This window comes from Nicotiana sylvestris, chromosome 3 (genome assembly GCF_000393655.2).
Source record: "Nicotiana sylvestris chromosome 3, ASM39365v2, whole genome shotgun sequence".
Classification (NCBI taxonomy): Eukaryota; Viridiplantae; Streptophyta; class Magnoliopsida; order Solanales; family Solanaceae; genus Nicotiana; species Nicotiana sylvestris.
In genome coordinates this window covers 172,555,364-172,569,577 of record NC_091059.1, presented here as the reverse complement: position 1 = coordinate 172,569,577, position 14,214 = coordinate 172,555,364, and the positions used below count along the sequence as shown (strand labels likewise).

At 36.3% G+C, this 14,214-nt stretch overlaps 1 protein-coding gene across 1 annotated transcript; it reads right to left on the bottom strand.

Moving 5' to 3' along the window:
* Positions 1-248: 248 nt before the first annotated feature.
* Positions 249-8,665, bottom strand: LOC104244158 (histidinol dehydrogenase, chloroplastic-like). Its single transcript, XM_009799506.2, has 15 exons — positions 8,524-8,665; positions 8,095-8,213; positions 7,757-7,878; positions 7,592-7,644; positions 6,538-6,610; positions 6,241-6,342; positions 6,033-6,134; positions 5,858-5,929; positions 5,718-5,780; positions 5,534-5,575; positions 4,333-4,392; positions 4,085-4,195; positions 3,678-3,848; positions 3,398-3,488; positions 249-985 (listed from the first exon to the last, which is right to left on the bottom strand). Exons 2-15 carry the CDS (start codon positions 8,204-8,206, stop codon positions 702-704), a joined length of 1,458 nt encoding a protein of 485 aa, XP_009797808.1. The 5' UTR covers positions 8,207-8,213; positions 8,524-8,665; the 3' UTR covers positions 249-701.
* Positions 8,666-14,214: the final 5,549 nt, after the last annotated feature.

Sequence of the window (14,214 nt, the reverse complement as noted above, 5' to 3'; positions counted from 1 at the left end):
CTGTAGGTGCTTACTGACCTGGAATGTGGGGAGGTAATTTAGACTGGAGTATGAACTAAAAGTGGTTCAAGTTTCCCAAACCCCAACTTAAGAGGGTGAAGAAAGACACCTTTTGTAGAATCTAAACATGCACGAGTCTATGATTCAATTTCAACAAACTGCATGACTTGAATTTTACATCTTTCTCTTTTAATTCAATCGAATAATGAGTAAAAGTTAGTAATATTGAATGATATTAATATTCAAGCTATTAAAAGATAAGAATTACTAATAAATGATATCAGAGACTTTGGCTCTTCATTATCTGTAGCAAAAGCAACCTCTTGTCACCACTATAATTACATCTAATCAAAACATTACAAGTTTGCTGCATTACAACTTTTGTTACAAAACATGGCAAAATCCCAATTAAGATACAACTGTCAAATCTGGTACTGCAAGATTTGATGAAAACATCTTTTCAGATATCTGGTTTAAATTTATTCCAACAAATGCAGCAGATGAACTCGCTCATCCATTGATACCCATTACCGTTACTTCTTTTTCTTCCAGGTGTGCTTTCAGTTTAACACTGATAAAATCAGGGTAAAGGAAATATAGAGCTCAAGCCGCAACAAACTATAAACTGCCTTAGATTTGCATGACGGGTGAATTGCTCAATATTTATTCTTTAAGAATACAAATGGGATCCACATATGGTATCATCCTGAGTGTGATACTTGCCTCGCTTCTATGTCCTGCAGCCTGAGGGTTACAGCCCTCTTGTGGGCATCCAAACCCTCAACTTCGGCCATTTTCTCCACATAGGGGCCAAGATTCCTCAGCCCTTCTTCTGTCAAAGACTGCACGGTAATGTATTTCAAGAAAGAGTCTAAAGAGACCCCACCATACATACGTGCATACCCGTAAGTTGGCAGAACATGGTTAGTTCCACTTGCATAATCTCCTACACTCTCAGGTGTCCACTGTCCCATAAATACAGAACCTGCAAGTATTCAGAGTAGATTATTTATAAGTTAGATTTGCCAAAGAGAGACATGATTGATTAGTTGTAAGTTGCTATTGATGGTAAAATATGAACCTCCAACCTAACTTTCCTGGTATCTATATGAATGCAAAAGACTTCAGAAATAACACATGAACATGCATATTTTGAAGCTGTATACTAAAGAGCCCAAGTCGGACAAACATTAGACAGCTTCCACAAGTCAGACAAACCACTTTGACAAAGAAGTTATGGAAAAAGCAATGTCACCACTGATCAACACAAGCAGTTGGTGCTTGGCAGTGTGTCAACGTCGTAAGGGGAACAAACAAAGTTACACAACTAGACACACACATAAACACAGATCGAAAGGCCAGTAATTCAATATTCATCATACCCTCATCTGTTTCTGAAATTTCTCCTGATATTTTGAGATTGTTCTCCGGTTTTAACAACAATGAACATACAGTTGATTTTATAATAAATGAGTTTGCTTAAATTTACTTGCTAACTCTTTCACCCTTTTTTTTTGGGGGGGGGGGGGGGGGGGGGGGGGGGGAATGGAAGTCTGTCACTTTTAAATTGAGGAAGTAGCATTGTCCAATCTCTCAAGAATTGAAATATAGATCTGTCTGTCTGAAAAACCAGGCTCCCTCCACAAAATATACTTTCAGTTAACTGTAAGCCATATAAAAAAAGCCTGCTTTCTGATGTAGATAGATTATTAGTGTGTAGAAGTTGAGTATTGCAAGGAGTACTTTTTTTTTTTTTGCCTTACCTACGATATTGTAAATTCAGATTTTAAGCCCAGAAGTAAAAAAAACATGTCATGTCTATCATAAGTACCATATTACAAATGGAGCCAGCAGTTCCAGCCACCATCAATAGTGAAATATGTTAAGAGCTTCTCCTAGGAACCCAAGCGGACTGAAATAACCATGTCAAAGAAGAAAACAGAAGGCTAGTCAATTACGTCATCTAACAGAAATGACGGTATATTCAACTCCCTACCGAAAAAGGAGATGGCCTAGATCACTAGTGAAGAAACTTGTCCACCTTGCCAATGACCAGCGAACTTGAACCTTCTATTTGACATCTTGCAGAGCTAATCATACAGTTTGAAGGAATAACAGGGAAAGAACTATCAACCTTATACAGTCAAGAGCTGAGATAATAACATTACGCGTTCAAATCTCAGATAGCCTAAAGTGGGGTAATTCTTGCAAGGGTACATATACAGTGAAGGCTGGATATAGCAAACTGTGTGCATCAAATGGAATGATTGAGAATTGGCCATGGAAGCATATATGGAGGTTAAAATTACCTACAAAAGTAATGTGCTTCTCTTGGATTGCTCTCAGAAATGCTACCTTGACCCAGGACAACTTATGCAGAAGAAACTTTCAACTAGTAAACAGATGTTACATGTGCTACAGCAATGCAGAATCAGTAAACCATCTTCTTGGACTGTCCAGTGGCAACAGATATATGGAATATGTTTTTAGCAGTTTTTTGTCTCAGTTGGTCTATTCCTCAGGATATCAAGGAAGCAGTTGAAGGCTGGTGCTCGTGGAAAGTTGGCAAAACCATCAAGAAGACCTGGCAAAGGATCCCAGCATGTATCTGTTGGTGTATTTGGACAGAGAGGAACACTAGATGATTTGATGGCATTTCAACTTTCACCAGCCTATTGAAATCTAAGTGTCTGATGAACCTGTTTAGTTGGAGTAACCGTTCCCCTGTAAATGATGTTATTCCCCTCTTAGATTTCATTAGCTCTCTTAATATGGCTTAATAGTCATACTTTTGGTACTTGGTCTTGGTCAACTCCCAGCTTTATAGGTTTTTATATTAGGAGTTAACCAAGGGCTTTCACTTTGTACTTTTTCTGCATCTTCTTGATGCCTTTAACGAAACACTTTACTTCATCAAAAAAATAAAAAAATTACGTGTTCAATACACATACGCCCTTAAACCACTAAAATTACGCATAGAGATTAAAGACGTCAATAGACAAAAAATACCACAAGACTAAAGTATTAACCAGCTGGATGATGAAGACAAGGGAAAATAGAAAATGAAACAGAAATCTCTGGTAAAAATGCTGTTAAATTGTATGGAAAAGTTGTGTTATATGGAGGATCACAAAGGGCAGGACAGAAAACTCACTCAAAGGAATATAAAAATAAGAAGAATAAAGATGAATATATTACCCACTGTATATCACACTTTAACATTGCTAAAATCAAGAGAAGCTTGAGGAAAATATTTCATGGATACATCACAATCAGCAGCCCCAATTGCCAAAACAAGCAAACAGAAAAGTAGATATGCCAAATGGAAAAGTAAGGTAAAACTTAGCAAACACAGAGATTTAAAGTACCTGCATTTTAAGACCAAAAAAAAAAGTACCTGCATTCTCAATTAAACTTTCCCACTTCTCAGCTTCATTCACATTGATTATCAGATGCTCAGGTGCATACATGTTTGAGAAGGAAATTGCCTGAAAAAGGTCGTGATCTAAGTCCATGAGATAAAGCCTATAGCTGATAGAGAAATTTATAAGGAAATTGCGTTCACGTTAATGATTTTTTCAATCTTTTTAAATATGTTTCAGGCAGAATTATATAATGACAGCAAGCATACATAGAACTGTATGCAAATTGCTGCCAGCCAAGATCGACAAACATACCTCGAGCATATCCCGTGCGAACACAGTGAAGCTGTGGTTGAGTGCCTGAAGTGCAAATTCTTCCCTTGGAAGGGCTTGGCACTGCTTTCTTATTTCCTCTTGAATAGCATTTAGATCAACACCATCCCCAGCAATAACCAGTACGACTTGGCTATCTGGCCCATGCTCTGCCTGAAAATTGCATTTGAGGTGATAAGCTTTTGCCTCAATGAACGATAGGAATTATTGAAAGTTTCAGTTCAGCTTGTGTTAACAGTTAATCTCCTTCACTCCGAAAACCTTAAATCTTCCTATTTTGATCTCAGAAGAGACATACGCACTACAATGTGAAATAACAAGAGCACCAGATTCAGACACAGAATGTAGGAATGAAAACTTAATCAAGCAGTGAATAGTTCAGCTAATACCTGTGAAAGTAAATCTGCTGCCACATGGATAGGACTGGAATGCTTGTCAGCTATAACAAGGACTTCTGAAGGCCCAGCCGGCATGTCGATTGAAACCATAGCTTCACTGTTCTGTTGAGAGAGAATACTACTTAGCAAAAGACAACTAGAGGTGAGGAAAATAGTCTTTTGGCAGCATATATGTTTCAAGTGAAATTTATTTACATTGCTAATATCCCTAACCTAAGATTACCTCTTGAAACCAATACCTGCAGAATCATTTTTGCAGCGGTGACATACTGATTCCCAGGCCCATATATCTTCTCAACCTGGCATAGATGGTAACGTACATAATGCTTCTCCTTTATACATTATCAATGAAAGAAAAAAAGAGTTTGACTGTAAATGCATGCCATGTTTAGGAAAACAAAAATCCAAAAGCCAATATGAAAGGAAACCCACTTCATTAAGATATCTACAAGTTAACCACAGGTTTCAAGGACAACCAGGGTAGTAGCCTTACAGATGTACAAGGAACAGATACAATGTGTCTGCTAAAACATGCCATAATTACTTTCCTTTGTAAGAAATATAGACAATGAACCAATAAGGATCAACATTCACTGTATACAGGGGAATCTTACTAGATATATATTCTGATTAGTGATTGCAATCATAATAAAAATATATTTTTTCAGTCAAGTATCACAAAAATTCTTTTAAAAAAATAATTAAGAAACTAAGTTCATGTTATCTTTTCTATACAAAATCTTTGCCCTCTTTCTATTCTCAGTCCTATTTGGGCTTCCTAACCGAGAAATCTCCAGTGAGTTATCTAACCCATCCAATTGGGCTCACAGGTTCGAAAATAAGGGAAGTATGGACTCATTCATACACCCTGCCTCTACCGAAATACCAGACATCAGTCAATAACATGGTTCGAATCCGTGGCGTGCACCTAACCCACACTTCACGGTTGTGGCCTTACACCAAAGGCCTGAAGCGAGATTGGTTCCTTTAGTAATATCAAATCAGCACATGCTTATTTAATCAATGCACGTGCTTCGATTACTGTTCCTGCCTAGACTTCACCTTCCCTATTTGAAGCAATAGCAAAGACATCATGTTTTACAGGAAAAATGAACGGATGAAAGGGATGCATAGTTTCTGTTCCGTCAACCCTTGTCCAATTATTAAAGTTATACTTTTTGCATAAATAAAACAACTATGCCTCAATCCTAAACTAATTAGGATCATCTATATGAAGGTTCACTATTCGTGTGCCAGTGCAAGAGTACTCTATAACTAATACATGCACGTCTACTTAAGCCAGGATTAATTGCCTGAAAGTACTCATGTTAATAACATTTATTCTGTGTTGCGTGCGTAAACTCAGCAAAGCAATAGAAGTATACTAGTGCTTGTATGATACAATATGCCAGGCTTCAACTTTTAAGGTGAAAGCTGTACCTTTGGGCAGGATTCAGTGCCCCAGGCCATAGCAGAAATTGCCTGTGGATTTTAAAAAGTTGCAGTAAATGGACTGTGAAGTAAAAAGTTTAAGTTCGGAAAAAGAAGTAAGAAATTAAGTGAAATGAGTCAGATGCAATGTCCGCTCATGAACGCAAGACCACGGAAGCATATCATCTTATACCTGAGCACCTCCAGCTTTAAGGATGTGGGTCACACCTGCTTTCTTGGCACAATAAAGCACTTCCTACAAGAAATGCATCCAAATAAATGGCCATTGATACTTAAAACTTATACCAACAAAGTAAGATGATAAACAAATACCTTGCAAATGCTGCCATCCCGAGAAGGTGGAGTTGCAAGTACAACAGTTTTACACCCAGCAATTTGTGCTGGCTGGCCAAAGAGAAAAATCGAAGATTTTGTACTCAGGGAATTAGCATTGAAAGAAATGATTAACGAGAGCATGAAATTAACTTGGAAAATTGAATCACCGTACAACTGAAAGCATCAGAGCGGTAGAAGGTAAAATAGCAGTTCCACCAGGAACATAAAGCCCTACAGAGGCAATGCTCCTAGCCACACGTTTACATCTGACACCCTGAGTAGGAAATATGGAAGTTAAAGGAGAAGTAAGAGTGCCAACACAATGCTGCTAAACAAGCCCACACAACTGAGATCAATCCTATACAATAACCATAACCTACATGCATGTTCTCCACAACTTTCTCAACAGGCTTTTGAGCAGCATGAAAGGCATATATGTTGTTATATGCCACATCAAATGCTTCGCGAACAGCTGAATCAAGCTGAGTCAAAGGAAGAAGCAGTTAGATTGGAAATAAGACAAACTGAAGTCAATTGTTCTTCAAGACAAAAATTAAAGAAAAAGGAATAGGAAAGGGAACAAAAAAATCCTAAGCACAATTCAAACTCTAAAATGTCATACTCTCTTTAATCCCCATCCCGCCCATCAATAAGAAAATGTGTATTTAAATACATACCTCAGGATCTGGAAGCTCATTGACATCTTCAACTATCTTATCCAGTACAACTTTGTCGAACCGCGACGTGTAACTGCCCAGGAAGTTATAGACATCATACCAAAGTAATATCAAGACAAAAAGACATGTTAACTTTTCTATCGTGGCATCTTTTACTTTCAAACGGAACTATTAACTCTTAAAGAATGATATGTGATGGACAAGCCGACAAGGAGCAAAAATACTGAATTTTTTTGTAAGTTCAATAACTATTTAATCTAAACTTAGGGATATTCTGAAGGTTTGAAAGTTTGAACTTAGTTTGTCCAGCAAATTAAAAAACTGGCAACTAAAGTTGATAAGAATCAATTACAAAAAGAGTAAAAACAAGCTGCAAAAACACGGTAGCAAACCTTCAGCTTTGGTTGAAACTGAATTATTAGCTTTAATTAATAAAAGTATATCTAAAAAGTCGATACAAACAGGAAGTAGTTTGAAATGTTGGTACAATGTTTCCAAAGCGAATTAAAAAGAGAGAGGGAGAGAGAGAATCTGATAATAGGCACAATAGAACATATTTTATGTTTAGGTTTATAGTTGCAAAGACACAAAGGTCACCAAGTTGGATCTGCTATACGGAACCTTGTCGCTTCTTTTCGCTTTTCGCTTTTAAGAGCATTGGAACAGAGATTGAAATGTGGAGTGTGAATATGTGATAAAGCTCATCTTAATGTCAATTAATATTTAGATCTTTTTGGTCCATGCAAGAGGAATGAGAACCTAACATAATTTTCTACAATATAATATGCTAGGAGAGATGCCCTTTACACTATTCATTAATATTATACAGTCTAGCACCTCCATTTGGAGTATATATTTGGCCTTTGATGTGGATCAATAACACATGTTCTGCATTCTTTTTTTCCCCCTTAAAACGTTAAAGGTAAATACATGTTCTGCATTCTTATGGTAAGGGAGGTGGAAAATAAGGGGATTTTCATATAACAGATACAGGTTAAGAATTGTTGATGAAACAAACACTGCAACTAAGGCATAATATCAAACAGGCACTAACTTTTTAACTGCAGCATCACCTCTATTACGAACATCATCAACAATGGGTTGAACCTAATGCGATTCATTCAACATTCAAAATAAGTCTACTTGATTAAACTGATAAATAAGTAATTAGAAGGAAAAAGAAAATATAAAATTAGTTCAAAAAGTACTATAAACTCACTATGTTGAAAATGGAGGAGAAATCAATGCGTGGACGAGCTTTGAGGTTGTCAACCTCAGAACTCGTAAGCTCTGATAACCTATATGACTTCATCGAGCACCTAACTGACTTATGAAATAACCCTGTTAATAACCATCAAAAACAACATGACACATTAACCCAACATTACAATCTCTACAAAGACAGATTTAATTTAAAGTATAGCACTTTGTGATGGTTTTCACCAATAAGAACAACTACAAACAATTGACGGAAAAATTTCATGAGTAAAAATGCTAAATAACAATTTCATTAGTCTATTAACTTACTGCAAAAGAAGGAACTACTGAAAGTAATACCTGCAGGCAGATAAGAACATTTCCGATAAAATACAGTATTGCGTGTAGGACTGGCCCGAAGATTACTAGCCAAGCTACAAGACTTATTCAATGATAGAATTCTGCAGTCCATCTATGTTCTGACAACAAACCAAAATTAGATTCTTCTCTCTAACAAATCAATAATCTCGGTAAATTAAAGATAAATTATTTTATTAAAGCCAATGTACTAAAACAAACTCAACATAGAGTCTACTTCTAATAAACAGTACTCTACTTATTATCTTCTATAACTAATAAGATACCTATATTCACTCAAGTGTCCATTTGGGAGGAAAAAAACAAAGAAAAAGCTTTCTTTACGCAGTGGAAGCAGACACAAAAAAAAAATTGGGAAAGCGATGAGAGATTTTCCCTAATGACCGATAGAGAGAGAGATGGTGAACATACAAGTAGACGCCGTCTCCGGAGAAAGAGATGGAAGGAGCAGATCGTCGCCGGCGGCGGCGGAGTGAGATAGTGAACTTTGAGGTGGTGGTTCAATGGACTATGCGAAGACGAAGCCCATGTTGGAAGTGACGGGTCGAATCATGACCCGCTTTTTTGTCATGTTTTAACTTGTGTCCGCTTTATAAAAATATTTGCAAGTGTACCCACCTTTTCGCGTAACTTCAGCATACGGGCTAAAATAGTAAAGGCAATCACGCAAAACTTCAGCATTCTAGTAGACGGGCCTTAAGTAGCAAAGACAGTGCTGAAATTTTTTTGTCCTGGATAAGATGATGAAGTTTTTTAGTTCATTTGTAAAAATTTCAACACTAAAATAACTGAAGTTTTTTTGTCCTGGGATTTATTAGTTTTGTCATAAAGCTTTTTCAAAAACTTCAGCAGAAGATGTTGAAGTTATTTAGTTCATTTGTAAAAACTTCGGCACTAAATGAGCTGAAGTTTTTTTATCTTGAATAAGCTTTTTCAAAAACTTCAGCAGAAGATACTGAAGTTATTTAATTTATTTGTAAAAACTTCAGCACTATATAAGCTGAAGTTGAATCCATAAGCAAAAACTTGAATCCCAATATTTCCAAGTGAAGCAGCAACCAACTCAAGATGAAAAAGGAGACAATAATTACATGCGACTAGAATACAAGTTTAATATCAGTTCAATATCTTCGCATGAATCTGACAGGATTAGTTTATTCAAAACAAGAAGTAATGGGTCAGTTTCCATATAGTTCATCATAAATGTAAAACAGTATTGCGAGAGATTAGAAAAATACGAATTATTTGTCTGCTTGCCTAGTCGAGGTAGAAAGTTATATTCTTTTATTGTTTGTTGTTTGATTTCTTTGTTCAGGTTGCACTAAAAGCGAAATTAATTATAGTGCCTTTCAATTGTTAATAGAAGAAGCAGAAGAAGAAAACGAAGGAGGAGAAAGGGGCTGAAGTTGTTTAAAAACTAGGTACAAATTAAAACTTTTTAAAATAATAGGTATAGGTTAAATGGGGGAGTCCAAATATGGCACCCCGTGCAATTTTACGTCGAATAAGGAGTTTGGGCTTGTAGTTTGAATATTACATGGCCCAATCTTACAATAATTTCTATTAAAAATCGTTGTAAAAATTGCACGGGACGCCTTATTTGGTCGCCCCCATTTAACTGATACCCATTTTTTTAAAAAAATTTAACTTGTACCCACTTTTTAAACAACTTCAGCCCCCTTTCTCCACCCACTTTTTAAACAACTTTAGCCCTCCTTCTCCTTCTCCTTCTCCTCATCATCTTTCTTCTTCTTCTTCTTCTTCTTCTTCTTCTTCTTCTTCTTTCTTCTGCTGTTGTTGGTGTTGCCATGAAACTTCAGTTCATGGGATGATTGCCATAAATATGTTTATCAGACTATTTCAAAACAAATTATAAATAATTACGTAAGTTAGTAGACAATAATTTGTGAATATTTCCACGTACGTAAGTTAGTAGACAATGATAATTCTGTTCTTTTCACGTTTATTGTTTTCAAAATTTATAATTTAGATACTATTGGCAATCTGATTATTTATCTAGTACGTTAGAAAGCTTTTTCAAAAACTTCATCTTATATAGTGCTAAAGTTTTTACAAATGAATTAAATAACTTCAGTATATTCTGCTGAAGTTTTTGAAAAAGCTTTATGACAAAATTAATGAATTCAAGACAAAAAAATTTCAGCTTTTAGTGCTGAAGTTTTTACAAATGAACTAAATAACTTCAGCATATTCTGCGGAAGTTTTTGAAAAAGCTTATCCAGGACAAAAAAAAAAACTTCAGCTCATTTAGTGCTGAAGTTTTTATAAATGAACTAAATAACTTCAGCATCTTCTGCTGAAATTTTTGAAAAAGCTCAATGACAAAACTAATGAATTCAGGACAAAAAACTTCAGCTTATTTAGTGCAATTACAAACAAAAACTTCAGCAAATTCAACTACTATGCTTAAGTTCAGCAATTACAAACAAAAACTTCACCAAATAGAGAATAAAACTTCAACTACTATGCTTAAGTTCATCAATTACAAACAAAAACTTCAGCACACTTGCTACTTCAGGCCTATCTACTAGAATGCTGAAGTTTTTGCGTGATTGTTTTTGCTACTTCAGTCCCGTATGCTGAAGTTACGCGAAAAAGTGAGTATGCTTGCAATTTTTTTTACGCTTGCAATTTTTTTTTGCAAAGCGGACACAAGTTAAAATGTGACCCAAAAAGCGAGTATAGATACAAATGCCCCAAAATCGTTTGATATGGCAGGTTTTTGGATCGTTGTTGTAATATTTAGTCAGTATTAAGAACGCAATTGAGAAATAGTTATTTTTGATTTGCAAATAAAATTCTAAACAAAGATATCCCTAAATCAAATATTGTTTTCTCCATTACGTTTTATTCTATCGTCCTTGACATATTGTTGCTTGGCTAACTTCTATTATTCTCTAATATCGTTCTTTTTATAGAACTGATTTCGACTGATTGTGGAAAACTGTTTCAATTGATTGTTGTTCCATCAATGGTTTTGATCAAAAGAATATTTATTTAAACTATCTTTTATCTCTCTTAAACATGTCAGTTAGTTAATATTTCAAGCAATTAAATAAATTGAAAAACGTAATAAATGACCTCTTATTATTTTGAAACATCAAACTAAAATATAATATTTGACAAGAGATATAAAATGTGAAAAGTTTTTCAAGTGGCTAAGCACAAAGGAAAAGCTATAAAAAATCAGAGTATATATTAGGAAATCAATCAACTATTTTCCAAATTAAGAGATGAACTATGTGGTAATTTCAAATAGTAATATTTCACTTGTTTAGCTAGGTAATCGTTTGTATATGTGAATTTTAAAGCTATTACAACGTAATACTTGAAAAGCAAAAGAAAGTGTATGGATAACAACACACACCGTAACAACCCATGGTAGACTCCAAGTATTTTAAATGTAATTAAGAAAAATGATTAATTGATGTTGTTAATTAGATAGGGCAAAGAGATATCTGTTGTAATTAAAGAGGAAACAAAGTCACAGGCTTGTAAATAGTGTTCGCCTCAGCGCTAATAGCGTGAGGCGAGACTATGCAAGCTTTCATCGCTATTTTACCCTGTAGTGATAGGCGAGCAACTCTGTCTCTGTAGCGTATGATGACTTATAGCGTGTGGCGACATGTAGTGTGTGGTCAATCTGGGTGCCTATTATGTTGTTGGACTTCATTGTACAATCTTTTTTTAACTTTTATCTTCCACTTTGAAGACAAGGTAACAAGTTTTTCACTTGCAAATGTTCAGGTAATTTCAAATTATAACTTTTAGTTACCAAATATTTCTATCTGAATCCAATGGTAACCACTGCTGTTCTAACAAGAAACTGTCTTCGTTTTATACAATGATCAGGCAGAGTACAGGCTTCTGTAACCACAGGAGCTATTAAGTCATGATTAGGTTGTTCTAATCTTACGTTGTCAAGATCTTCAGCTTGTAAATTGTAATGCAACACCAGAAACATGTTTGTCCTTTTGCTCTCTGTACTCTGTGCTTTTGTTGAACGTTATTACCTAAAGTAACTTACTATATAGAATCTGAAGTTGATGGGGTTCAGTACACTAGGCCAAATGGCAGACAACGTTCAGCCACTAGTGCCTCTCTTAGAAGAATGAATGCAGTCGCACCAAGAATGGCAGATGTTCTCATTTAGATGTAGTCACACTCTTGAGTATTAGTGAAATAATTGACTCAATAAAAAGTATTAGTATGAATTAGAAAATATTTCATTATTTTTGTTTACCTTGAAAATACGAGTAACAATTAAATTTGATTTGTGATTTTAAAGATATGTGATTTAGTTCAATACCAATTAATAATCAAGAAATATGAAGTAGAAATGAAAGAGACAAGCGAATCAAACCAATGTTACTCAGTAGCGGTGACATCGAGCTTAGTGACCTCGAGGTGGGCTTAGAACAATAAGAACCATTAAGTAAGGAAAATAAAGTAAGAACAGTAGAGCTAAAGGATGATTCTGATGAACAGTAGGCAAAAAGTACAGAGTATATTCTTTCTTCAATGATTAGATCATCTTACAAAATGATTGGGGTCCCCTTTATATAATAGGGCAACCCTAAATATATAAGGTATATTTTTATTTACAGTAAGGAATATTCTTGTTACAGCTGTCTAACCGCCTAGTACGGAATCGTACAATCCTATTCCGAGATTTGCGCCATGATCTTGGGGACGTGGCAGGAATCTAGCTCATTCTGTTACAAATCCGCAACGGTACTATTTCGGGGTCGAGGATACTTGGCTTCGATATTCCTCGTACTCCTATCTCCGGGCATCGCATTCTGTCTTCGAGCTCGAGTCTGGTCCATCGGGCTCGAACTCAACCTCGCTTTCGAGCCTATAAATCGGGTAGCCCCGATTTCTACCGTATACAGATAGTCCCCGTATTTTTTAGAGTATAACGACAAGAAACGAATTGATTCCTTGATTTTTACCCCGATTTGCCACGACATCATCATCGTGACGCAAACGATTGAGGATTCGAGAGTTTGGAAGCTAGCTTTTCCCAAGGAAAACTTCGAGAACCTTTAGCGAGTCCGACGACGAGGAAGACTCTGAGGGCGAAGACACTTCTGCCAATAAGGACCATGCTACTTAGGTTTCGTGCTCTTAGTAATTTTTTACTTTTGAGGTTGATCGACCCTTACGAGGAACTCTCGATCGTAACCTATAACTTCTTGTAAAGAGGTTTATACAAAGCCCCCTTTTCCATCCATGGCTTCCGAATCTGTTACCCTTTTGAGCGGGTCTAAGCGCCTTAGCATAAAAATCCATTTGAATGTCCAAAGTTTGAGATGGTAATGACCGACAATAAGTTCTGTCCTCGAACGTTTCTGATCAATGGTCCTCGGGTGTCCTTTCGAACTTGAACTTAAGTAGCTCTTAGGCTCAACAGTCGATGGGGTAAGGTGGCCCTTGGGTTTGATAGATGAGCGAGTGCATGCTGGAACTCGAAATGAAAATAGCCCTTAGGCCTTATAGCCAGGTGAAGATTTGCTCGAACTCGAAGTAAAGTTAGCCCATAGGCTTTATGGGTAGTCCCCGAGTGAGGATTTGCTCGGACTCGGGTTAAGATAGCCCTTAGGCTTTTATGATCGAGTGAGGACTTGCTCGAACTCGAAATAGAGTTAGCCCTTAGGCTTCATAGATAGTCCCCGAGTGAGAATTTTCTCAAACTCGGGTAGCCCTTGGGCTTAGCAGTCGAGTGAATACTTGCTCGAACTTGAGATAGCCCTCAGGCTTTATAGTAGAGTGAGGATTTGCTCGAACTCGAAGTAAAGTTAGCCCTTAGGCTTTTTTACATTGGCCCTTAGGCTCTTTTATATTGGCCCTTAGGCTCTTTTAGATCGGCTCTTAGGCTCTTTAAGTCGGGCCAATTCGGCCTCTAAGACGGCTATAATTTTTTCCTCTTTTCGGCTAAAAGACTTAGTGAAAATTTCGTTATGCCTTAGCATGTGTTTTTTGCACCCGTTGGATATTTTGAGGGTTCAATCGATCAGAACCCGTTCGTGTTAATGCCTCTTGAGACTTTTTCGAAGGTTGATATTATTGAAGCCTTTA

Coding starts and splice junctions, on each gene's coding strand:
- LOC104244158 (XM_009799506.2), bottom strand. CDS start 8,206: ATGGACTGCAGAATTCTATCATTGAATAAGTCTTGTAGCTTGGCTAGT. Junction 4,196..4,332: donor CTGCAAAAATGATTCTGCAG/GTATTGGTTTCA, acceptor CTCTCTCAACAG/AACAGTGAAGCTATGGTTTC. Junction 3,849..4,084: donor CAGCAGATTTACTTTCACAG/GTATTAGCTGAA, acceptor TGCAATTTTCAG/GCAGAGCATGGGCCAGATAG.